Consider the following 26,639-nt stretch of genomic DNA (forward strand, 5'->3'; position numbering starts at 1 on the left):
TTCACATTTCATGGCTCTGCAATACTGACGTGAAACACGATTTTGCTGCCGAAATTATCCATGAAGAAAAGTTACTTTGAGCAAACCCAGCGAAAAAGCAACCTCAAGGGCAGGTTTAAACAAGCAATACAATTGTAACCCAGTGTTAAAATAGGATTACTGAAAACCAGACATGTGAAATGCACAGTAAACATGACCCAGGGTTTAACCTAGGTTTAAACCATATGAGCTTCTTACCAATATTAAGATGACCAGAAACACATTGAATATACAGACACTAATATTCTAAACAAGTTAATATATTTAATATGTAAGTTTAATTGTAGAAATATTTTATTAGTCGGAAACATCTTACAATGTAGCAAACTCAGGAATGTCCCTTTAATTGAAGAACGATAACTCTTACACACCAAAATGAAAATGTAATGTGGCAAAGGAAGAATCGATGTGGAACTTGAATTATTAAAATCGTCGAGATGGCAGACGTGGAGGCAGTTCCCATGACACGGCGTGTATTCGCTGCTGTACTCTATGGATTGTCGTCATTTCTCATCATAGTGGTCAACAAAATAGTTCTGACGTCTTTCAAGTGAGTGTCATTGACATCGATTCACCGTCAACGTCCCTAATTGCGTTATGCTTCTAACTCCGTTCAGTTTGTTTTCTCGAGCACGGTTCGCGCAATCAGCATGCGATTTGTGGCCGTCTGCTTGTCGTTCCAGCTTAGCGTTTTAGATATTAACTATTTGGACCAACGTAATTAGTTGAAGCAGTTGTATTAATTATAAATATAGACCAATTGAAGTGGAATGCACATTATGCAGGTCAACTCGCCCCAAAACCAACTCACTGCAACCAACTCGCCCCAATGTTTGGACAACTCAGCCCAGTGTTTGGACAACTCGCCCCAAACTTGGTATAATATCCGCCCGGTCCCCTCCATTATTATTTTTAGTTAGGGGTTAGGGTTTAGGGTAAGGGTTGGGGTTGGGATTGGGGTTATTTTTAGTTAGGGTTAGGGTTTAGGGTTGGGGTTAGGGGAGGGGGGACCGGGCGGATATTATTCCCCAAACTTTGCTGTCCATAAATAATTGCAGTGGCGGATCCAGGAGAGGTTAAATAGAATGGCTACTCACCCTCTCCCTTCCTAGGCAATTTTTGTTTATGTTCATTCCAAACATATACCGTTACTTCAAAGTTTTGTTCAGGAAGATGCAAATAAAGCCATTCCATTAGCGAAAATAATATGCATCGCCCTGTTGTCAATCAGGGCCCCGTTCCGCAAAGTGATCTTAGCACTACTATCGCCGTAAATACCTACCATCGCGACCTTAATTTTTGTCTATGATCGCCAGCCCGTTCCACGACGCGGCATAGCTTATTATCGTAAATTACTGTGAAAATTTACAGTAGGTACGAGGCAGTTGTAAGCCACTAACGTAGCTGTCAAATGGCAGTTAAATGATGATTTTGTAATTTTCTAAGAAGGATACTAACTTTTTGTATAAAAATGGATCTAATATATAGCAAATAACTTTTATAAAACTCGGCATTCGATGAAAAAACATTCTAGGCCATAGACTTTCACACGAAAATATGGAAGATAACTCTCATGTCTTATGCATTCGGCGATTATCGCTTAGCAAGTAAACTGATAACTTTAGTTACTTTATGGATGTCCGATACCAATGAATACATCTAAGTTCTAAGATGTTCTGAAAAGTCGGTAACCAATTCATTATTTAACTAATTCATACTTCTTCGTAAAGGATATTTTAATCATTAAAGGGGCACTTACGACTACCGTAAGGTTGCTTTGTGGAACGTCGGTAAAGTTTATGGTACCAGTTGTAAAATTCACCGTACGTCACTACAATTAACATTAGCTACAATTCTTTCGTGGAACGGGGCCCTGGTGAACAATTGAACTGAGTATGGCTTATATTGATAAGGACACAATTAAATCGTTTTCGATATAATATTTTGTTGTGAATCAGGAAAACGGCAACAAATTTATCAACTTTATGGAATTATTAATTTGTAATTAGATCCTTGGAAATCAGTGAAATGAGGCTCTAAAATGTCCACAATGCCGAAACTTTTGAAGACTTTGACCCCGGAATCTTCACCATGGTTCAGCCCCTGCTGGTTCACTCCAATCCAGCCACCCCCTCTTATTATTTTCTAGATCCGCCACTGAATTGTGACAAAATTAAAAATGGATGTCTATAACTTTGGAGTCATTTTATTTATTAATATTACAATTTACAGTATTACGACCACTTATTAAATGGTTTTATATTGGAGAGATCCTAATATCAGATAAATAATAATCTAGTACAATGAACTGTCAAGCCTATTTAGGCAAGGCTTTTGTACTCTGGTGTGCATATTCAACAACATTTAATGCACATTATTGCTTAAAATATTGGTATATTAATAATTAATAAAATGGTAATGATATGAGTTGACTAAACAGTGTGGTACGAGTTGACCATTTGCTGGGGGGGGGGGGGGGGGGAGTTGGTTTTGGGGCGAGTTGACCTGCTCCCATTGAAGTGTTATAGTGGACATAGCCTAGAAGTAAGAGAATAAAGGCATATTAAATTCATTTCAATAAAAATGTATAAAATAATTGAAATGACATCTGTTGTGGTTATCTCCCGATGACATAAGTTTGTAAAAAGTATTATTAATATGGCATTTATGGACCACATCACATCGTTCCCAGTTGTTTGGAGTTACTTTTTCAGACAATCAATCTTTCAGAAGTTATCTGGATGTTCCTATTCTAAACCCACATCACATCAAAAAGATTAGAATGTTACAGTATACACAAATAAACAAAAGAATTACTAAAAAATAAAATTTGTAAATGGATAATGGAGGGGGCAATATTGCTTCACGTCATTTTCTCCCAAGCAACCGATTGTTTAAACAGACTACATTCAGACTTTCGTTTTTGAAAAACCCAGGAGTGCTAAAAATCGCACTTCTCAAAATGATTACGAGGTGGGTGGAAATCACACTCCTCAAAATGCAGAGGAGGGAAAAATCGCACCCCTCAAAATAATCAGAATTAGAGGCAATTGTACTCATGAACATGATTAAGTTTGAGGAGTAATGATTTCTAAATTAAATATCTTAAAGGGACATTCCTGAGTTTGCTGCAATTTTTAAGATGTTATCGACTAACAGATACTTTTTAACGACTGTAATTACATATCAAACATATTTTTCTGCATAAAATATTAGTGGCTGTATATTAAACGTGTTTCTGATCGTTCTAATATTTGTACTAGGTTAAATTTCATTTTATTTCCGAAAAACTTTTTTTTCGTACGTACAAAATTATTTGAAGACAAAATCCAGTTTGGGCTACTTACAAATATTGAGACGACCAGAAACACATTGAAAATACAGACACTGATATTCTAAACAAGAAAATATATTTAATATGTAAGTTTAATCGTAGAAATATTGTATTAGTCGGAAACATCTTACAATGCAGAAAACTCAGGAATGTCCCTTTAAGAGTTAATGTTTTGTGTTTTCAAAATAAATATCCTAATTTAATTAATATGATGGTTGTTCTCAACGATGAAGGAATGGGCCATTGTAGTCTTACACGAAAAAGAAACACCATGAACACAACATTTATCGATTTCTTATGTATTATATGCATATCATGTTGCATTAAAATTCTGAATCATGATAATCGGTTGACTATTTATGAATAAAGAATTGAAACTGATTATGTTTCTGCTTATTCTGTTTTATTTAAAACAAGTATAATAATTTTCGTCTTCCTCGCAGAATGATATGATTTCTCCATGGACACAAACTTGTGAACTGAATGTGAATTGACACGGCTAGCTCTGGCACTCGCCAAATTCGCCAATTGTGAATTTTGAAAGCACTTGGCGAATTTTATTTTAATTTGGCGAAATAATTTCATGTAATAATGGACATTTTAAAGAAAATATCTGAAATGTTTAAAGTTGAATAGACAATGTGGCAAAATGTTTTGTTCACCCAGAGCTAGCCCTGATTGACATTGTAATAACTATGTTATTGTTGTTAAGAATTCTAACTGTAAAATGTCCAATAAAACTCTCACAAAAAATAATGTCAGTAGGTCTATTTGTAAATTATTTACCCCTAAAAAGAAATTAAAAGTGTTACATCCACATGGCACAGGGTTATCACATTTATCATATCATAATATACATGTTATGTACCTGCAAATTCTCTGTTTAAATTTTTTTTTAATAATAATGTCATAACAGAGAAAATGTCAACATCTATTGTTTTGTACCCAAATATATCCTACTACAATTTTTATAAATATATATTTTTACAAACAGGATTAACTTTCATTACTGTAGTTAACATGTCATTTATTATACTAACTCAAATCATAGTAACCCATAAAAAACCAAAAAAAAAAAACCCCACCCTAATGTAAATTTAATTTTAAAATATACATGCTTTACGCTTGCTAAATTCTAATTACTGAGTTGAAATTAAATCGGTGTATGTTTCTTTCAGGTGCCCGTCAACCGATCACATGTACTAGAAATCCGACTCTACCAAGGCCAATGTCCTTGGCTTTAAATAACGTGGCAGTATCGTGAAACAGAAAGTAGAAATGTCTGCTATAGTACGTCGCTATACTATTAACGAAAACAAAATCTGCTTTACTAAATTAGTTTTTTGTTGGTGTACGCGTTTACTGTGATATCAACATGTATAAACATTATGCACATCACTGAATTATTGGACAACGTGACCAAAATGACGACAGTGTAAAGTAAATTTTGCGATCATTACCTGCATTCTACAAAATTAAGCAAAACAAAACCGACGAGATCTTAATAATAAGTGAACTCCTAGCTGATTGGCTCAGTGTAAAGATAACCAACCTATCGTGTTTCAATTTATAAAATGTATTCTAGGAAGTTCATTATGAACAGAATGGAAAGGTTTGTGGCGTTGTGGATTGGTTCAATAAACAATTAAAATGGCAGACTTAAAAAAAAAAATACAACCGTGATTTGTTTAATTTAGGAGCTCAGATTGAGTTGACGGGGGTTCACGGGCGTGATAGCACTCGCGCCCGTCAAAAATGAATGTCTGTACATTTGCATAGCGAGTAAAATTCTGATGATCATGTAGTTTGTAACTTTTAATTTTAGAATAAAATGGTTCACCACATAACCAATTAGCGGTTCGTGTGAAGTTAAAGTTACGTACCGACACATGAACAGAATGACAATTCCCCTGATATATTGTGCCCTGTACTGTCTACAGTCTACTCACTAGTAGCAGACCTCTGAACATTGTGAAAAGGATGTTTAATCCATGTATCGTTCGCACATTCTAATTTTGCATAACACTTTTTTTTGTGCATTACTTTTAAGACATCATTAACATCATGTAAATGATGTTTTAAAGTAATGCAACACAAACGTATGGTCATTGGATTATTTACAGGTTATGCAAACAAAAATCTATCCATGGGTTACTTGAATTTGTTTAAATTCTGTAAGTTATATAATATATATGCTTTATGCAAATTTTGAATTCTTAAAGGCCCAATAGGGACAGAAAAATACAACATATCTTCTGAAAATCTTAAAAATTAAATGATTTAGCCTTGTTGGTCTGGCAAATCTAAGGTCATATAACGGCATTAGAGGCATTAATGATACACCACAGAATAAAATTAACTACATGTATTTGATGGTGAGTTAAGGTCGATAAAGGACAATTTCATGGTTCCCAGAGCTACATGTACTTTACAGAGAGTGGTAGATAAGATGTTATGAACATTTATTATATCTGGTAGAGAGAAAAAAGAAGAAATTCATGCACACAAAAAAACTAACAAAACAACCTGTCATGCTTTAAATAAACAAATATTTTATTCATTCTTTCATTCCATATTGGGCAGAAAAAATTCAAGGATTAAATGTACAATTAAAATATAATTTGCATTCCATGGACTTAGTCATGTCAAGAAAAAGAGCTCTATAGTTTAAAATATTTATTTATTTTTCAGGTTTCCTTCATTCCAGTTTCTGGCTTTGGGTCAGGTATATAACATTTTTACTTTCAATTGATGTTTTACCAGTTAAAATTAAAGTGTACATGTTATTTAATCACAAACTGTCCTTGATATTCGTTGCACACAGAAATTAAGATTTTTACTTATTCCCATTCATTGCTGTATACATGTGCAAACGGGACTGACATTTTTTTAATTATTGGCAACACTTATTTAATTCCACTTCTGTTCCCTGTGATCATCAGAACGCACAGGAAAGCAATTTTCTATAGCCATTGTGGATTACCATTCATCCATGAATAGAAGTGTATAGGCTACTATTTGTTTTCATGACACTCTGAAACCCGACCTCTATTCAAGTCAGGCTTCTATTTTTAATTTGTTTTGCATGCAATTTTTTTTTTTCTAACATAGCCTCATTCTAATGTAGGCTTTCAAACCTTTTTGTACATGATAAATGAAAGACCCTTCTGCTGTCCTGTTCTTGCCATGTGGTTGTAAGCTTTTGACGTTATGCAATGGAAATGAAAGTGACAAAGCTATTTCGAAGAAGTTGGCCTTTATAGAAAGCATGCAGGCTTCTGTTCATATAGATGGGGCGAGACGTAGCCCAGTGGTAAAGTGCTCACTTGATGCGCAGTCTGTTTGGGATCGATCCCTGTCGGTGGGCCCATCGGGCTATTTCTTGCTTCAGCCAGTGCACCACGACTGGTACATCAAAGGCTGTGGTATGTGCTATCCTGTCTGGGATGGTGCATATAAAAGATACCTTGCTGCCAATCGAAAAGAGTAGCCCATGAAGTGGCGACAGCAGGTTTCCTCCTTCAATATCTGTGTGGTCCTTAACCATATGTCTGACACAATATAACCGTAAATAAAAATGTGTTGAGTGCGTTGTTAAAACATTTCCTTCCTTCCTGTTCATATAGATATGCAGAAAAATATCCAATTAATTGATTTACTGACAGGATCTTTGCTGAAATTAACATAAAGTTAAATAAGGAATAACATACATGTTACATGCATCTTTAGTGTAGTTATTATAATAATGTTTATGGATTTGGTTAAAGTTGGAATCATTTTAAAGTGAGAAATGAATGCATTATTCAGCTAGACTATCTACTTTTGTTTATATGCTAAAACCAAAGCTAATGAGACCTAATTATAAAAGGTTTGTTAAAGGTTTGTTTTGTTTAATGACAACACTAGAGCACATTGGATGTCAAACATTTGGAAATTTTGACATATAAAGTCTTACTCTTAGAGATTTTTCCATTAGTAGCAAAGGATCTTTTATATCTACCATCTCACAGACAGGATAGCACATACCACTGCCTTTCATATACCAGTCGTGGTGCGCTGGCTGGAACGTGAAATAGCCCAATGGGCCCACTGAGTGGGATTGATCCCAAACCGACCGCGTATATGAAGCAAGCGCTTTACCACTGAGCTACATCCCGCCCACCTAATGATAATGCACCAATCAGTCTTCGCCAGGAGTAAAATCAAGGCGAGCGGAAGTTGACTCTCCTGAAATTGTGCTAGGCAAACAATCTATTGATGGGTCAAATAAAATGTATTAAATATTGTAGTTAGAGGCGATCAGTTTGCCACTCTCCTAAAACCTTCCAGGCGAGTGTAGATGGGAGTCATCACTCGCTTTTCCTGGCGTAGACTGCTAATGGTTTAACCACCCAGCTTTTGTTAACAGATTTTGTAATTTTAATGACATTGTCAGCTGGTGGTGTTTGCAGTGGTTATTCATAATTTAGATTAATATTATATGATTTGGGCTTTTTAAAGATGAAATTCGAACAGGCTGATATCTCAAATATGGTATCCTATTTCATTGGTTGTGCTAACACATTGCCAGTAACATTAAATTTGCAACAATATGGGTGGGACAGTGCATATAAAAGATTTCTTTCTACAAATGAAAAAACATGGTGGGTTTTCTCTCTGTATAAGGCTATATGCCAGAATTACCAAATGTTTGACATCCAATAGCCAATTATTAATTAAATCAATGTGCCCTAATGGTGTTGTTAAACAAAACACACTTTTTGCATCATTGAAACCATTAATACATGTAAGCAAATCAGAAAAAAACATCTAATGTACCTTTGTGTGTCAATTGTGTCAGTGGTATCCTGTGATGTTTTTAGTTAAAAAGTTTCATATATGTTAATTTTCAGATGTTTTTTGGAATTGTCATATTATTCCTTGCAAAGACGTGTCGATTGGTGGAGTTTCCTAATTTATCACGTGACACTTTCTCCAAGGTAAGTACAGGATGTGAAGTGACCTGTACTAATGTCATAGTCTAAAAGTCTTTGCTTTGATCAACTTTGATTTCCCGATGGTATTCTGTGATAGTTCTATACCCCTGTGTTGCTTAGCTTGATTTTCAACAGTTTGCATCATGTTCGGTCTTGAGAGATAAAGACCTAAAATGCCTTCCCATCACTAACATCACAGGTGTTTCATTTGTGGTAGACATTTTATTATGCTGACAGATTTGATTTGTTCAATTTATATATTTTTATATATATATATATATGCGAGGGAGTGGTGTCAGAGAAATTTACATGTAAACAGCTGAGTGGACTGTGTCATTTTTATCAGCATTTGTAGAATGAGTTCTTGGAAGATTTCTCTGGTTTGCATCAGTGCATATTTCCACTCCACTCTATTACATGTAAACAACAATAAAAACCGTACCATAATATGTACTATTAAGTTGTATTTGGGGCTGTTCAATAATTACATAGCACTCTGGGGGAGAGGTGTTATCACAGGATGTACATTACACAGTATGGAGGAGGGATGGGAGTTTCTGTCAAAGAATTGTTATAATATATAACAATTTATTATTTTACATATGGTCTAGCTGGACATTTTACCAGTCCCATGTAGCCGGGGTTTTTTAAAATTTTGGTACATTTTAACCGGCCTTTGAACCAAATAACTGATGGGGCCTGGCTTTCCCATATTAAATTCGCACCTTAAAAATTACTTACATATATGTAAGACTTGTCAATACACACCGACATTATGATATAATTTTACCAGTGTTATTGTATTTTCTGTTTGTACATGTATTTAAACTTGCTATCTTTGGTTTGGTAATAAATACTTCAGTCTTGACAGAAAATCATCTGTTAAAGAACAATATAGCAATGACTGGCTGCATTGTACTTCGTAAATAAAATCAGACAATTGTTTTGAAAACATTATAATATTTGTTTTCATCGAAATGAATGTATCGGCCGTCATTGTTGACAATCAGCACACTAATTACTGGGTTTACTGGTTACTCAAATCCAGACACTCAATCAGCACACTAATTACTGGGTTTACTGGTTACTCAAATCCAGACACTCAATCAGCACACTAATTACTGGGTTTACTGGTTACTCAAATCCAGACACTCAATCAGCACACTAATTACTGGGTTTACTGGTTACTCAAATCCAGACACTCAATCTGCACACTAATTACTGGGTTTGCTGGTTACTCAAATCCAGACACTCAATCAGCACACTAATTACTGGGTTTACTGGTTACTCAAATCCAGACACTCAATCTGCACACTAATTACTGGGTTTACTGGTTACTCAAATCCAGACACTCAATCTGCACATGACTACAAAGCCACTGTAGTTCAGTGGTAAGACCGACCTTGGTGGTGTCGTGGTTAAGCCATCAGACATAAGGCTGGTAGGTACTGTGTTCGCAGCTCGGTACCGGCTCCACCCAGAACTTTTAACAACTCAACTCACTACACCCTCTTTTCTCTCACTAACAACTAATCTCTTATCCTCGACAGCCAGCCCAGATAGCTGAGGTATATGCCCAGGACAATGTGCTTGAACCATAACTAGATATAAGCACTAAAATAAGTTGAAATGAAAAAAAAAGCGTTAAGGAGTACTAAGTAACTGGGGCTTGTAACTCGAAGCAGTCGGAAGGGCCTACTAAACTTATGGTAGTCGGAGAGCAATATTAAAAGGTTAGGTGTGTAACACGAACCACTCACAATTTTAGTCCTTATCTAGGACAGGTGTAAATTTCCAGATTTACGACAAAATTTAGTTGTACCCCAGACCAGTTGTAGCATGGACGTAACATTAGTTTGTGTGATTAAAAAGGCGAACCTATAACCTATAACATGACTGTAAGGTAGTGATATCAGGGCCCTCTAACCCTGACACTACCAAACTTGCTTCTGGGGTTAAACGTTTTAAACAAAACCCTATAGCATTATATAGCCCAATCATTACTGAAGTGTGTGTGATGTTAAAAGATGAATTGTAATTTACTTAACAACACTTCAGCATATTTGATAAATTACTATGTGATGTCTAACATGGTTATTTCGACACTTATGGATGCGATGGGGGGGGGGGGGGGTAGGAGAAGGGGCACTGGGCTGCTACTGCCACACAGGATACGCCTTTCAAAAGTCTTCGAAATATCAGTCGTGGGACACAAATTGAGAAGGAAAAAAGACAAGTACATCGATGGCGATTGATTCTGCGTCCACCCATCGAATATCAAGTGAGCACTCTACCACTGAACTACACCCATTTGTTGTCAGTAAATACTAGACATTTTCAGTGGGTATCATTGATGCCAGCAGGGGAATCCCCTTGTCGTAAGTGTTTTAGACTGTCGAGTTACAGTCATGTTTTTCTAGCGTAACGTATGCTTTACGCCAAAGCTACGTGTGTTTCGGGTTATACTACTAAACTTTCCCCATGACTGTCAAAGTGCTGTCGTGACAAACACGCAACACCAAAATATTTACGACTGCTTCGAGTTACAAGCCCCTGGTCCTTAACCAAGGGGTAATTCTATCGCCGTGTGCCGAATGGGTGAATCTGTGATACATCCACAAATAAAAAATGTAATCCCATGATACATAGGTATATAAGGGGTGGGACATAGCCCAGTGGTAAAGCGCTCACTTGGTATGCGGTCGGTGTGGGATCAATGCCCATCATTGAGCCATTGGGCTATTTCTCATCCCAGCCAGTGCACCACAACTGGAATATCGAAGGCCATGGTATGTGCTATCCTGTCTGTGGGATGGTGCATATAAAAGATCCCTTGCTACTATAATGGAAAAAAGATAGCGTGTTTCCTTTATAAGACTATGTCAAACTTACGAAATGTTTGACATGCAATAGCTGATGATTAATAAATCAATGTGTTCAAGTGTTGTCATTAAACAAAACAAAACTTGAACTTTCGTTATATAAACCAGAGGCGGATCTAGGGGGGGTGCCAGGGGCCCGGGCCCCCCCTAAAGTTTGTGAGTTATAATTTTATTATATACATTGTGTGTATATATATATATATATATATATATATATATATATATATATATATATATATATATATAATGTGTGTGTATGTGTGTGTGTGTATTAATTTAAAAAAAAATTGCATTAAGTAATTGTTGAACTTTACTGGGTATATAATGTAATGTAATTTTATTGCTATTTTGTAGCCACATGTATTTTTAAAAATTCTTTATGTAAATATAGTTGCTTTAGCAAGCTTGCATAATCCATCTGTTCTTTATTTACATTTTTTGTAAACTTAAAATATTCAACAATTTAAAGCACATTTTTATGTACTGACCTTTAAAATAAGGATTTTCTATTAATATAAGGGGAAATTACTCTGTTTTACTAAAAATTTTACAGAAGACCTAAAAAAGAATTGGCACAGTTGAATTTTTAAAATTTAATGGCATATTTTGGGCTAAAATACCATTAATAGCATTAAGTATATAATTATGTAATGCATGTTACTGTAATTTTGAGTACAGTAGATGCACCTTTCTTTACCTTGGACCCCATGATCCATCCCAAGAAAAATCACCCCTGATAAGATACATGTATATTATATTGTCCACATACTAACATCTCTTCAAAATAGCTCATGTAAAAATAACTGTTAAAATAATGTGTAAAATATGTATACTAGTTAAACAGGTTTCATTAAAATACGTCATTTTTGGATGGTCTAGCTACCTCATCAAATGGATAAGTTACTTAAAATGAAGTTCATAATTAAAACATAAACAAATGTCTGTCATCTGGGAATGTTGGATCCACAGAAAATGAACTGACACAGGTTTTTACATGTAGTCAATCAGCAATGGATTAACAACTTTTCTATAAAAAAATAGACACTTGCCATGATGACAGCGCAGTTATTTCAACATATTTTATACCAGTTACAGCTACTGATGTTATGTAGTACTACAGGTACCATAAATGATGTAAATATTGACAGCAAACATGTGGTTTTCAATCCAAGAAACACTGCAAAGGATTAATTAGCGACGAAGTGTGGAACCACCAGTTTTCCTGTGCGCTCTCTACTGTAGTCAGATTAAAGTCAGAGTAAAATCACTGATTTTTAAAGTCAGTATATTTGTTGATATCTTTATAGTGCACACGATTTACTAAATAATATTTGTTTACATTTCAAAACTGGGAGCAGCCCAAAGTTCAGCCAGCAAACATCTTGCTAATGTTCACAAACTATTTGATTGGTTCCCAATGTTTACCGTAAAGTGAATATAATCTTAACGGACATTTTTCTGCTCTGTCTGGCTGAACTCAGGCCAGATTTATCTATATTACATGTTATTTCTAATTGAAAGACTTTCATTCCCTGATGATTCCTGGCTGTGACCAGTAACATGATTTCCTAGAGTTTCACTTGGTATTTCACTCGATGATCCTGGATTAGTAGCAGGGACATCATGTACCTTGACATTTTCTGGTGTACTGGTGTTTATAGTAACCTTATTTCCATTTCCGTATATGTTGAAGGTAACACTAGCTCCCCTTTCAGCGTGAATGTTAAATACTTGACTACTTCCTGGACCGCTGGATACAGTTTGTGTTGAAATGTTCCCAGCTATCACAGAATGCTCACATTGTGATATGTTCTGTGTGGACATTTTATTTAGCACACCTGGATTATCAGATAAACTGATCTCCAGGGTGCTTAATGGCGGACACTACAAAATGGTGGATTCATGCATGGGGAAACCCCTTCCAAAAGTAATTGTTTACAAAGCAGTGAAATACTAACTTCTAAACAACTGTTCATATAGTGTGAACATGTAATTCAATTAATGTGTTATGGGATATGTACCAGCTCATTTAAACACAACAAGTAAATACAGTAAAACCCACTTAAATGGCCAACGTTGTTAAGCAGTCACCTGTCCAAAGAGACCACTTTATTATTCTCACAGATCTTGTATTTATTTTTTAAACTACAAATGTGTCTGAATGCAGAAACCAGCTACCTTACGACTCTAAGAGCATATACTTTTGGTAGCTACGTTAGGTACTGACAAATTAAGAATAAAGCTATTATCACCACAAAAAATACAATTACCAAGAATGCCAGGTTGTGTTTGAATAAACTTTAGATGAAGTGTATAATAAACCTGAACTAATATTATTGGTTTTTTATGATGATGGCTAAAAGCTCAAAGTTTTGGTTGAGCTCAATTACTCAATAAATTGTTGTGTATATGGTTTGAGTATACAAGCACATGACTCGATATATGAAGTAAAATATGGCCTAGTAGCTGTTATTAAACAAAAAACAAAACCCCAGGCCAATCGAAATGTGGCTTATGAAAAAATATGGCCTGTTCACAAATAAGACAGCACGGGGTGAGGGGTGTGTTTGGGACAGCATGGGTGTGAGGGGTGTGTTTGGGACAGTATGGGGTGAGGGGTGTGTTTGAGACAGTGTGGTGAGGGGTGTGTTTGGGACAGTATGGGGTGAGGGGTGTGTTTGGGACAGTATGTGGTGAGGGGAGGGTTTGGGACAGCATGGGGTGAGGGGTGTGTTTGGGACAGCATGGTGTGAGGGGTGTGTTTGAGACAGTGTGGTGAGGGGTATGTTTGGGACAGCATGGGGTGAGGGGTGTGTTTGGGACAGTGTGGTGAGGGGTGTGTTTGGGACAGCATGGGGTGAGGGGTGTGTTTAGGACAGTATGTGGTGAGGGGAGGGTTTGGGACAGCATATGGTGAGGGGTGTGTTTGGGACAGCATGGTGAGGGTGTGTTTGGGACAGTGTGTGGTGAGGGGGGTGATTTGGACATTGTGTGTTGAGGGTGTGTTTGGGACAGTGTGTGGTGAGGGGTGTGTTTGGGACAGAATGGGGTGAGGAGTGTGTTTGGGACAGCATGGTGTAAGGGGTGTGTTTGGGACAGCATGGGGTGAGGGGGTGTATTTGGGACAGCATGGGGTGAGGGGTGTGTTTGAGACAGCATGGTGTGAGGGGGGTGTTTGGGACAGTATGGGGTGAGGGGTGTGTTTGGGACAGTGAGGGGGGTGTTTGGGACAGCATGGTGAGGGTGTGTTTGGGACAGTGTGTTGTGAGGGGTGTGTTTGGGACTGTGTGGTGAAGGGTGTTTTTGGGACAGTGTGGTGAGGGGTGTGTTTGGGACAGTATGGGGTGAGGGTGTGTTTGGGACAGTATGTGGTGAGGGGTGTGTTTGGGACAGCATGGTGAGGGTGTGTTTGGGACTGTGTGGTGAGAGGTGTGTTTGGGACAGTGTGGTGAGGGGTGTGTTTGGGACAGTGTGTGGTGAAGGGTATTTTTGGGACAGTGTGTGGTGAGGGGTGTGTTTGGGACAGCATGGTGAGGGTGTGTTTGGGACTGTGGTGAGAGGTGTGTTTGGGACAGTGTGTGGTGAGGGGTGTGTTTGGGACAGTATGGGGTGAGGGGTGTGTTTGGGACAGTATGGGGTGAGGGGTGTGTTTGGGACAGTATGTGGAACATTGAAACTTCTGAGATGTATTTTAGAGCATTATGGATTTAAACTATAACGGAATCACAAGCTACATGTAAATATGAAATGAGATAATCGTACATAGCGTACATCTGTCTCTTGAACAATTACCTGCAATTTGTTGGTAGTTTTAGCAGATAAATGTATATTTCACCTGCCAGTGAGGTGTAAAAGATGGTCTGCTTTTGGCTTGTCACAAGCTGCTACTTAGAGCCCTGCACATACATGTACTATTCACAAGTCTAGTATTATCAGTCAAAAGTGCTAATAGCATTATTAGTTAAATTAAAATAAAATAAAAAATAAAAAATAATAATAATAATAATTATGTATATATTTAATTTGTGGAATGGAATGTGTTTATGTATTATTACAGGACTTTATTAAATTGACTAAATAATACATGTACATTGCTGGTAGTTTCAGAGGAAAGGACTTGTTAAAGTAATTGCTGTAAAATTAATTGTTGTTAATTTTTATTGATGTAGTTAGTATTCAAATGTACATGTAAGTTAGTTGAAGCAATAAATGTTTTGTGCCCAATAATAAATATCCAGCCAGTGCACCGCGACTGGTATATCAAAGGCTGTGGTTTGTGCTATTCTGTCTGTGGGATGGTGCATATAAAAGATCCCTTGCTACTAATGGAAAAAATTTGCGGGTTTCCTCTCCATGACTGTCAAAATGCCCATATGTTTGACATCCAGTAGCCAATGATTAATAAATAAATATGCTCTAGTAGTGTCTTTAAACAAAACAAACTTTAACTTTAAACAAAATAAACTTTAACTTTGTGTAAAACAAAACAAACTAACTTTATTATTAAATAAGGCAAAATAAACCTATGAAAACTCATTTAATTCTGTTGAAATTTCCTTATTTCACATTGACATTTTGCTTAAGAACATAAAACATATTTTTATATAACAAAATAAACAACCAATTTGGGTTAAAAGTTTATAAAATGGTTTGTAGCCGTCATCTGTTTCTATTCATATATGTTTGGCTAATTATTTTTACATTATATAACACCACTAGAGCACATTGATTTATTAATCATCAGCTATTGGATGTCAAACATTTGGTAATTTTGACATGTATAGTAGTCTTAGAGAGGAAACATGCTACATTTTTCCATTAGTAGCAAGGGATCTATTACACACACCATCCCACAGACAGGATAGCACATACCACGACCATTGATATGCCAGTCATGGTGCACTGGTTGGAACGAGAAATAGCCCAATGGGCCCACCGACAGGGATCGATCTTAGACTGACCGTGCATCAAGCAAGTGCTTTACCACTGGGCTACGTCTCGCCCCTATGCAGATATCATGTTTAAAACTACACTGCAAACAAAAAATGCTTAATTGTTTTCAGTAACTTTACTATATGTTTTTTTCACATCGATTACACAAAAACATTTGTTTTGACAGTGAAACAAGCTATCCATGTTTTGTGAGTTGGTAGTAATTTCATCTACTTTTTATGCACAAATGAGATACTGAGAACAACAACTTGGTTTTCTTGACCAAATTAAATGCATCCAATAGCCAATGATTAGTAAATGAATGAAAGAAAGAGAGAAGTGTTTTATTTAACGATGCACTCAACACATTTTATTTACTGTTATATGGCATCAGACATATGGTTAAGGACCACACAGATTTTTTTTACAGGAAACCCGCTGTTGCCACATAGGCTACTCTTTTATGACAGGCAGCAAGGTATCTTTTATTTGCGCTTCCCACAGGCAGGATAGCACAAACCATGGCCTTTGTTGAACCAGTTATGGATCACTGGTCGGCGCAAGTGGTTTACACCTACCCATTGAGCCTTGCGGAGCACTCACTCAGGGTTTGGAGTCGGTATCTGGATTAAAAATCCCATGCCTCGACTGGGATCCGAACCCAGTACCTACCAGCCTGTAGACCGATGGCCTGCCACGACGCCACCGAGGCCGGTAGTAAATGAATGTGATGCTGTTATAAGCAAAACAAACGTTAGAAAACAAAACAAACTTTAAAAACAAAACAAAGTTTAAAAACAAAACAAACTTTAAAAACAAAACAAACTTTAAAAGAAAACAAACTTCCTACTGACATGAAATAATACTTTCATTCCAGCACGTAACAGATGCCCTATTACAATAATACATGTGTTGGCATTTGGTTTGTTTTTTGTCTCTTTGTTTTGTATCTTTTTCAAGATGAATTACAGTATCCAGAAAAACCCACAATACTATACAATACAGTACAATACAATACAATCTTTATAATTTTTATTGCAACCTTTTTACTGTGCACATGTAACACACCCGTCAAACAAAACCAAGGTGGGAAGAGACCTATTTTCAGATCCACAGAATGCCTGGTAATTGTTACATGAAATTGTAACAGCATAAAAAATATATAGTTAACATCATCAATAATCAGTTAATATACATGTATAAACTTTATAAATATCAATCGTATTTACAAGAAAGTAATTATAATGAATAATACATACCTGGTAAGTGATATGAACAATATAACAAGAACTAATGTGAATGAAACAATACTGAGCACTGGACATTGTGCTCATGCACCTCACACAATCAAAATAAACATACAATAAAACAGTGGCTGTGGGAAATGAGTCTCACAAAAGTATAGAGCCATCTCACAAAAGTATAGCGCCATGCCAATGGTATGTAACATCAAATAGTATTTATAAGTTACTGCACTAGTACAATTACATATAATTAATTAATATCAACATAACTGAATTAATAATAATCATATGAAGCACACGTTTAATAACAAGTGTAATGTTGTAATTTTGGGAATTAATGTCATGTTAATTCATAACATGACGTTGTCTCCCCAGTCCTAGCTGACTGCATGTGAAATTGTTTGAGATCAAGTATCAGAAAATCAACATATTTAACACATACATGTGTAATAGTCACTTATTTAACCTCTTGTGGAGTTGTCATTACATAAATGTTCATCCCCATCATGGGATTGAGACGACAACTGATTTGTACCAGGATACATACTCGAGACTGTTTGTGTGGCAGGTTTCTTCTTATTGTCTAGATCTAGTACCACAAGTACCACATATGTTGGCGCCAATTCTGATTTAAGTTTTTCCTGAGTTGCCATTACCTAAATATTTATCAACATCATCAGACTCAACAGATAGACAGAATTTAGTTTTGGACCAGTTGATGAAGGAGATGAGGTGGTTCAGCAGCATACCCGTGTAATACTTCCTGACAGCAAGAGCATTGCACTTTGATGCTTTGCAAGTTGGTATATCATTCTTCAGTGATTCCTCACTGTTAGCAGGGATAGCATCTTGTGGAGGTTTTTGTGCTCTTTTATTTCTTAATGACTCGTCACTGTGAACAGGAACAGTATGTTTTAGTGTTTCACTGGTTGGTAGTTCATTCCTTGGTGATTCCTCCTTGTCAGTAGAGACATCATTTTCTGGAGGTTTTTGTTTTGTTTTATTTGTCAAAGACTCCTGACAGCGAACCAAAACATCATGTGTTGGTGTTTTACTGGTTGTTTTTTCATAGCTTGGTGATTCCTCCCTGTCAGTAGAAACATCATTCTCTGCAGGTTTTTGTGTTGAACATTTATTTGTTAAAGTCTCCTGACGGCGATCAGAAACATCATGTGTTGGTGTTTTACTGGTTGTTTTTTCATACCTTTGTGATTCCTCAGTGCTTGCAGGGATTGCATTCTTTACATTGTTTTGCATTTTTTCATTCCTTAATGATCCCTGATTAGGAACAGGAACATCACATTCTGGTGTCTCGAAATTTGTGAAGTGACGGACATTGACATTTTCTGGTGTGTTGGTGTTTATAGTAACATTTTCACCGCTGTGTATGTTTAAGTTAACTGTGGCTTCCCCTTCAGCATGGATATTGAACACCTGACTACTTCCTGGACCAGCCGAAACAGTTTGTGTTGACAGTGTCTCAACTATGACACAATTCTGACAGTCTGATATTGTCTGTGGATACATTGTACATACACAGGAGGATGGTTGTTGTGGTTAATAATTACATGATACCATAATGACAGTATTGATCACAAAGATGTTACCTGTTATTCTTTTCACAAAATGTCTCTCGGGGAAGTCCCATCTAAAAATATCTTCTTCTTTTTTGTGTCACAAGGTACTGACTTCCCAACACCTTATCACAGTCTTACTGAATCAACATTTTATAACATAGCTAAGATGGCTATTGTTGCCTATTGAATGATGCCTGTTAATATACATGTGTATGTACAAAATTAATAAGAAAGATACACTTGTGCTGCATGTACTATTTTTGTAGTAAGTGATTTGAGAATTTTTGTTATGTTTTATACATGACATTGCACATTTTGTGGATGAGATAATTATGTTACAATCTACGTTTGGTGTTTTATACAGTCAGCAGAGGGGGTTATATATTTGGTTTAATTACATTTAGTTTGTTGGGGGGGGGGGGGGGGGGGGGGGGGTTAATGACACCACTAGAACACATTGATATTTATTAATCATCAGCTATTGGAACCTGCTACATTTTTCCATTGGTAGCAAGGGATGTTTTATATGCACCATCCCACAGATAGGATAGCACATACCATTACCATGGCCTTTTATATACCAGTCGTGGTGCACTGGCTGAAATGAAAAATGTTGCAATGGGCCCACAAACGGGGATCAATCCCAGACCTATTGTGCATCAGGCAAGCTCATTACCACTGGCCTACGTCCTACCCTTTACATATAGAGTATTTATAATAACTAAGCTACACTCAAACCGTTTATAATTACACACATATTATACATGTATGTTTTCATAGAGTGTTAACTGTCTCTAAACACTGTCCATCGTTCGTCAAATTTTATTTTTGAATTTGCTAGTTTTTTGACAGCCCAGTGGGTAGTTTGTGTGGGTTTGTTTTGTGTTTTGTTTTGTTTTGTTTTTGGGTGTGGGTTTTTTTGGGGGGAGGGGTATTTTGTGAGAAAAAAATTTGGGGGGGGGGGGGGAGGGGAGGTATAATGTTGTACTGCTGAATGGTGTTGTATCTGTATTATTATTGAATACATTTACTTACCGTAACTCTAAATAGGATTTGATAGTGTTATCATTACTTAATGTGTATGGCATCCGATATTGTATAAAGTGTTGTTTCTTAACAGATATGGCCATTACCACTAATCTACATTGGAAATTTAATGTTTGGTCTTGGAGGAACAAAAAAGCTGAGGTATGTTTTGATGTTTATTGTACCATCTGTTTTAATTAAATAATTACGTTTATGGAGAACAAAATTTATTGTGTGGGTGTATATTCATTATATAATGTCAGATTTTTTGAGACGGCCAACTCTATTTCTGTGTTTATAACCAATGAAAAAAACCCGTTTGTTTTAACAAGACAATTAGATCACATTGGCTGTTGTACTTGTATGTCAAACATTTATTAATTCTGACAATTAATTCAGATGAAACCTGCTACATTTTTCCAATAGCAACAAGCGATCCTTTATAATTTAAGAAGTAAATATACTGACATCCACTGACATATACTGAAATTGTATTATGAAAAAACCAACAAATTGTATGGTGGGATATGAAAGTATCATGAAGTTCAACATCTAAACATCACAATGCACTTCATGATACATGCAAAGTGTTCGTAAGGTGGTTTCTAAATTGGTTCTTTTTTATTAGTAACAATATTTATAAAATTATTAGAATTTTATGTATGTAAAGTTTCTTTTGGAAATCAGTATATATCCATATGTTTTATTGGGAAAGACTAAGTTATCATGTTACTAAGTGTTTGTGGATGATTTTTTTGGCTCATACTCCGATGAACGTAAAGAAATAACAGACAGTCCTTAAGTAAATATTTTTATAGTGGTTGTATACATGTATTTCTGTACATAATACTGTTTAACGTTTTCTTTTCTTATTTCCAGTTTACCAATGTTCACTGTTTTGAGAAGATTTTCTATTTTGTTTACCATGATAGGAGAATATTTTGTTTTGGGGTAGGTAATACATGATGTTGATGTTTAATATATCTGCTAGATTAGCTGTTGTTAGTCTTAACCTATGTTGTGATTATTCATTCTTGGTTAAAATATTTGTACCATATTAGCTTTGAGTTAAAACTGATGGGTGTTGTAAGCTGGTGAGTTAACATTTCTAAGAATGTGTATAATTATTAATATTATTTTAATATTATGTTTAAATTGTGAATGTTTAAAAGTATAGATTATTTCATGTGGATAAATACATTTAATAGGTGCATGTTTGTGTATTATTATATTTATTAAGTGAATGTCTATTATATTTAATAAGTGAATGTCTATTATATTTATTAAGTGAATGTCTATTATATTTAATAAGTGAATATTTATTTATTATTGTTATATTTATATTTAGTAAGTGAATGTGTGTTTGTTATGGTTATTATAGTGAATGTTTATAATACATTATTTTTAATACATGTGTACATGAGTGTTTAATTATATTTAATAAGGGAGGGTTGTAAATAAGTTTAATATTTAATAAATAAATGTTTTATATATTATTTTTATATTTAATAAGTGAATGTTTTGTATATATTATATTAATATTTAATGAACGTGTGTTTTGTGAATTTGTGTTTGAATATTTAATGTCGGTGTGTTTTTTTCAGTGTGAAGTCCCTGGTATTGTTCAGCTCACTGTATATCTCATGATTCTTGGTGCTATTGTTGCTGCAGGGTAAGATTCCCATTGTTATTAGTTATCATCGCTAGCAATGTCAGAGTTCTAAATAATGGCAAAAATCACTTGCTATTTTAATTTTTACATAAAAGAAAACTCTATTAACGGTCAAATCTAAATTTTAAGTATGTATGTTTTTTAACATGTGCATAACAGAAGTCCCTGTTCATTGTTAATACCACCAGAAAACTAAATTTGTACTAAAATGTTGCATCCATACTGGCCATTTTACTGCATGATTTCAACTGTGTCCTTTGTGTTAATATTCTGCTATCTGTTTCTGTTAAAATTCAGCTGCCTCCTGATGATGTTAGTAATTAATACACTATTGAAGTGTTGAGAAACTATTTCTGGTTTAGAGAATGGTTTCATTTTATGATACATTTTTATTACATGTACAATGTAATGTAAACGTCAATGTTGTATAGTACAGTTTAAGTTAAAATGATGTTTCTACTTATCTCTTTCAGTTCTGATCTCTCGTTTGATTTAGTTGGCTATATTTTTATATTGTTGAATAACATAGCAACAGCAGCCAACGGTGTTTATACGAGGAAGAAACTTGATGCAAAGGTTTGTGCTTTGTCCGTTAAGTAGCCAACACATATAATTTACTTTTGAATAGTGAACATGATCGAAAAACTATTGCATGTTTAATAAGATGATTAAAGTAAGGTATTTTAGTAAGTTTTGAAGGTTGATGCATGTTTGACAGGGTTATGTTCCTTTGAACATAGGCTCAGTGTTTGAGGTTGGTTTGGAGGGTTTTTTTGTTGGGAGGTTTTCAACCGCCCTTGGTGGTGTCGTGGTTAAGCCATCGGACATAAGGCTGGTAGGTACAGGGTTTGCATCTCGGTATCGGCTCCCACCCAGAGCGAGTTTTAACGACTCAATGGGTAGGTGTAAGGCCACTACATCCTCTTTTCTCTCACTAACCATCTGTCCTGGACAGACAGCCCAGATAGCTGAGGTGTGTGCCCAGGACAGCATGTTTTAACCTTAATTGGATATAAACACGAAAATAACTTGAAAGAAAGAAAGTTTAATTTTTACTACAGCACATGGATTTTCAACTCCAATTTGGTTGAATGTTCACATAAAAAGTAATATCGTTTATTGACAATTTGAAAACAAACGTTTTCCATAATAGGATTTTCTTTAATAAATTTTAAATACTTTTAATTTCAATATGATAACATAGCATATTGCCGGAATATTTCATTTGCCTTACAGAAAAAGCCTCAAGAGAGAATTGTAGTACTGTTTAATAATACAGTCATTTATAAGTATTTATTATTGCAGATTATTATTATTATTATTATTATTATTATTAATAGTTTTTGTGGTATATCCTTGTAAATAGTGTGTATAGTAGCGGTGTCACATACACCTACATGTACCTCACGATACAATATGTATCATAATACATCACCCACAATACGATATGTATCATAATACATCACCCACAATACGATACGTATCATAATACATCACCCACAATACGATACTTATCCTGATACATCACCCGCAATATGATATGTATCATGATACATCACCCGCAATATGATACTTATCACAATACATCACCCGTAATACGATACATATCACAATACATCACCTGCAATATGATACGTATCACAATACATCACCCACAATAAAATATGTATCAAGATACATCACCCGCAATATGATACTTATCACGATACATCACCCACAATACGATACGTGTCACGATACATCACCCACAATATGATACTTATCACGATACATCACCCACAATACGATATGTATCATAATACATCACCAGCAATATGATACTTATCACGATACATCAACCATAATACGATACGTATCACAATACATCACCTGCAATATGATGTGTATCACTATACATCACCCACAATATGATACGTATCACGATACATCACCTGCAATACGATACATATCACGATATTACATCACCCGCAATACGATATTTATCACAGTGTACCACACGATACAATATGTATCACGATACATCATCTGCAATATGATGTGTATCACTATACATCACCCACAATATGATACGTATCACGATACATCACCTGCAATACGATACGTATCACGATACATCACCTGCAATACCATACATATCACGATACATCACCTGCAATACGATACGTATCATGATACATCTACATGTACCACACAATATGATACGTATCACGATACATCTACATGTACCACACGATACGATATGTATCACGATACATCACCCACAATACAATACGTATCATGATACATCTACATATACCACACGATATGATACGTATCACGATACATCTACATGTAAAACACGATACGATATGTATCATGATACACCTACATGTACCACACGATACGATATGTATCACGATACATCACCCGCAATACAATACGTATCATGATACATCTACATATACCACACGATATGATACGTATCACGATACATCTACATGTAAAACATGATACGATATGTATCATGATACACCTACATGTACCACACGATACAATACGTATCATGATACATCACCCGCAATACGATACGTATCATGATACATCTACATGTACCACACGATATGATATGTATCACAATACATCTACATGTACCAGACGATATGATACGTATCACGATACATCACCCGCAATACAATACGTATCATGATGCATCTACATGTACCACACGATATGATACATATCACGATACATCTACATGTACCACACGATATGATACGTATCACGATACATCACCCGCAATACAATACGTATCATGATACATCTACATGTACCACATGATATGATACGTATCACGATACATCTACATGTACCACACAATACAATATGTATCACGATACATCACCCGCAATACAATACATATCACGATACATCTACATGTACCACACGATATGATACATATCACGATACATCTACATGTACCACACGATATGATACATATCACGATACATCTACATGTACCACACGATACGATACGTATCACGATACATCACCCGCAATACAATACGTATCACGATACATCTACATGTACCACACGATACGATACGTATCACGATACATCACCCGCAATACAATACGTATCACGATACATCTACATGTACCACATGATATGATACGTATCACGATACATCACCCGCAATACAATACGTATCACGATACATCTACATGTACCACACGATATGATACATCTACATGTACCACACGATATGATATGTATCACGATACACCTACATGTCCTACACGATATGATAAGTATCACGATACATCTACATGTACCACACGATACAATACGTATCACGATACATCACCCGCAATACGATACGTATCATGATACATCTACATGTACCACACGATACGATACGTATCACGGTAAGTCACCCGCAATACAATACGTATCACGATACATCACCCGCAATATGATATGTATCATGATACACCTACATGTACAACACGATACGATATGTATCACGATAAGTCACCCGCAATACAATACGTATCATGATACATCTACATGTACCACACAATACGATATGTATCACGATACATCTACATGTACCACACGATACAATACGTATCACGATACATCTACATGTACCACACGATATGATATGTATCACGATACTTCTACATGTACCACACGATACGATATGTATCACGATACATCTACATGTACCACACGATACAATACGTATCACGATACATCTACATGTACCACACGATATGATATGTATCACGATACTTCTACATGTACCACACAATACAATACGTATCACGATACTTCACCCGCAATACGATATGTATCACGATACATCTACATGTACCACACGATACGATATGTATCACGATACATCACCCGCAATACGATACGTATCATGATACATCTACATGTACCACACGATACGATATGTATCACGATACATCTACATGTACCACACGATACGATATGTATCACGATACATCTACATGTACCACACGATACAATACATATCACGATACATCACCCACAATACGATATATATCACGATACACCTACATGTACCACACGATACGATATGTATCACGATACATCTACATGTACCACACGATACAATACATATCACGATACTTCACCCGCAATACGATATGTATCACGATACATCTACATGTACCACACGATACGATACATATCACGATACATCACCCACAATACGATATATATCACGATACACCTACATGTACCACACGATACGATATGTATCAAGATACTTCTACATGTACCACATGATACGATACGTATCACGATACTTCACCCGCAATACGATATATATCATGATACACCTACATGTACCACACGATACGATACGTATCACGATACATGTACATGTACCACACGATACAATACATATCACGATACTTCACCCGCAATACGATATGTATCATGATACATCTACATGTACCACACGATACGATACGTATCACGATACATCACCCACAATATGATATGTATCACGATACATCACCCACAATATGATACTTATCACGATACATCACCCACAATACGATACGTGTCACGATACATCACCCACAATATGATATGTATCATGATAGTTGATTCAAGGTGTTTTTCCAGTAAATCAAGAGGTTGAAGCTTAGGTGAAGAGATTAATAAATAAGAAATAAACATATAATAAAAAATACTGATTAAACACAGTTTTAATGTAGAAATGCCACATCATAGACATATTGACATAAGCAGGCACATGTTTTCTGTCCACTTCACTGCTTTGAAGGAAAATAGATTGAGATTAAAATATAGGAATTGATATATGGTCAAAATATGAATTGATACGCAAGTAAGGGTATCATCTATCATATCGTCAGCAGTAGTATTGTAATACGTCGATGCATCAATGTATTGTGACACCCCTAATGTATCGTTCTT

General features: G+C 35.7%; 1 protein-coding gene across 1 annotated transcript in view; it reads left to right on the top strand.

Annotated features, from left to right (window-relative positions):
• Window positions 1–569: 569 nt before the first annotated feature.
• Window positions 570–26,639, top strand: part of LOC121374018 — a gene marked incomplete at its 3' end in the record, with an annotated part of 29,437 nt that continues 3,367 nt past the window's right edge. The window contains exons 1-7 of the mRNA XM_041500892.1: window positions 570–589; window positions 6,065–6,098; window positions 8,266–8,352; window positions 20,105–20,172; window positions 20,890–20,961; window positions 21,615–21,682; window positions 22,156–22,258. Coding sequence (XP_041356826.1) covers window positions 20,107–20,172; window positions 20,890–20,961; window positions 21,615–21,682; window positions 22,156–22,258 — 309 coding nt within the window. The remainder of the gene's footprint in view (window positions 590–6,064; window positions 6,099–8,265; window positions 8,353–20,104; window positions 20,173–20,889; window positions 20,962–21,614; window positions 21,683–22,155; window positions 22,259–26,639) is intronic.

This window comes from Gigantopelta aegis, chromosome 6 (assembly GCF_016097555.1).
Source record: "Gigantopelta aegis isolate Gae_Host chromosome 6, Gae_host_genome, whole genome shotgun sequence".
Taxonomy (NCBI): Eukaryota; Metazoa; Mollusca; class Gastropoda; order Neomphalida; family Peltospiridae; genus Gigantopelta; species Gigantopelta aegis.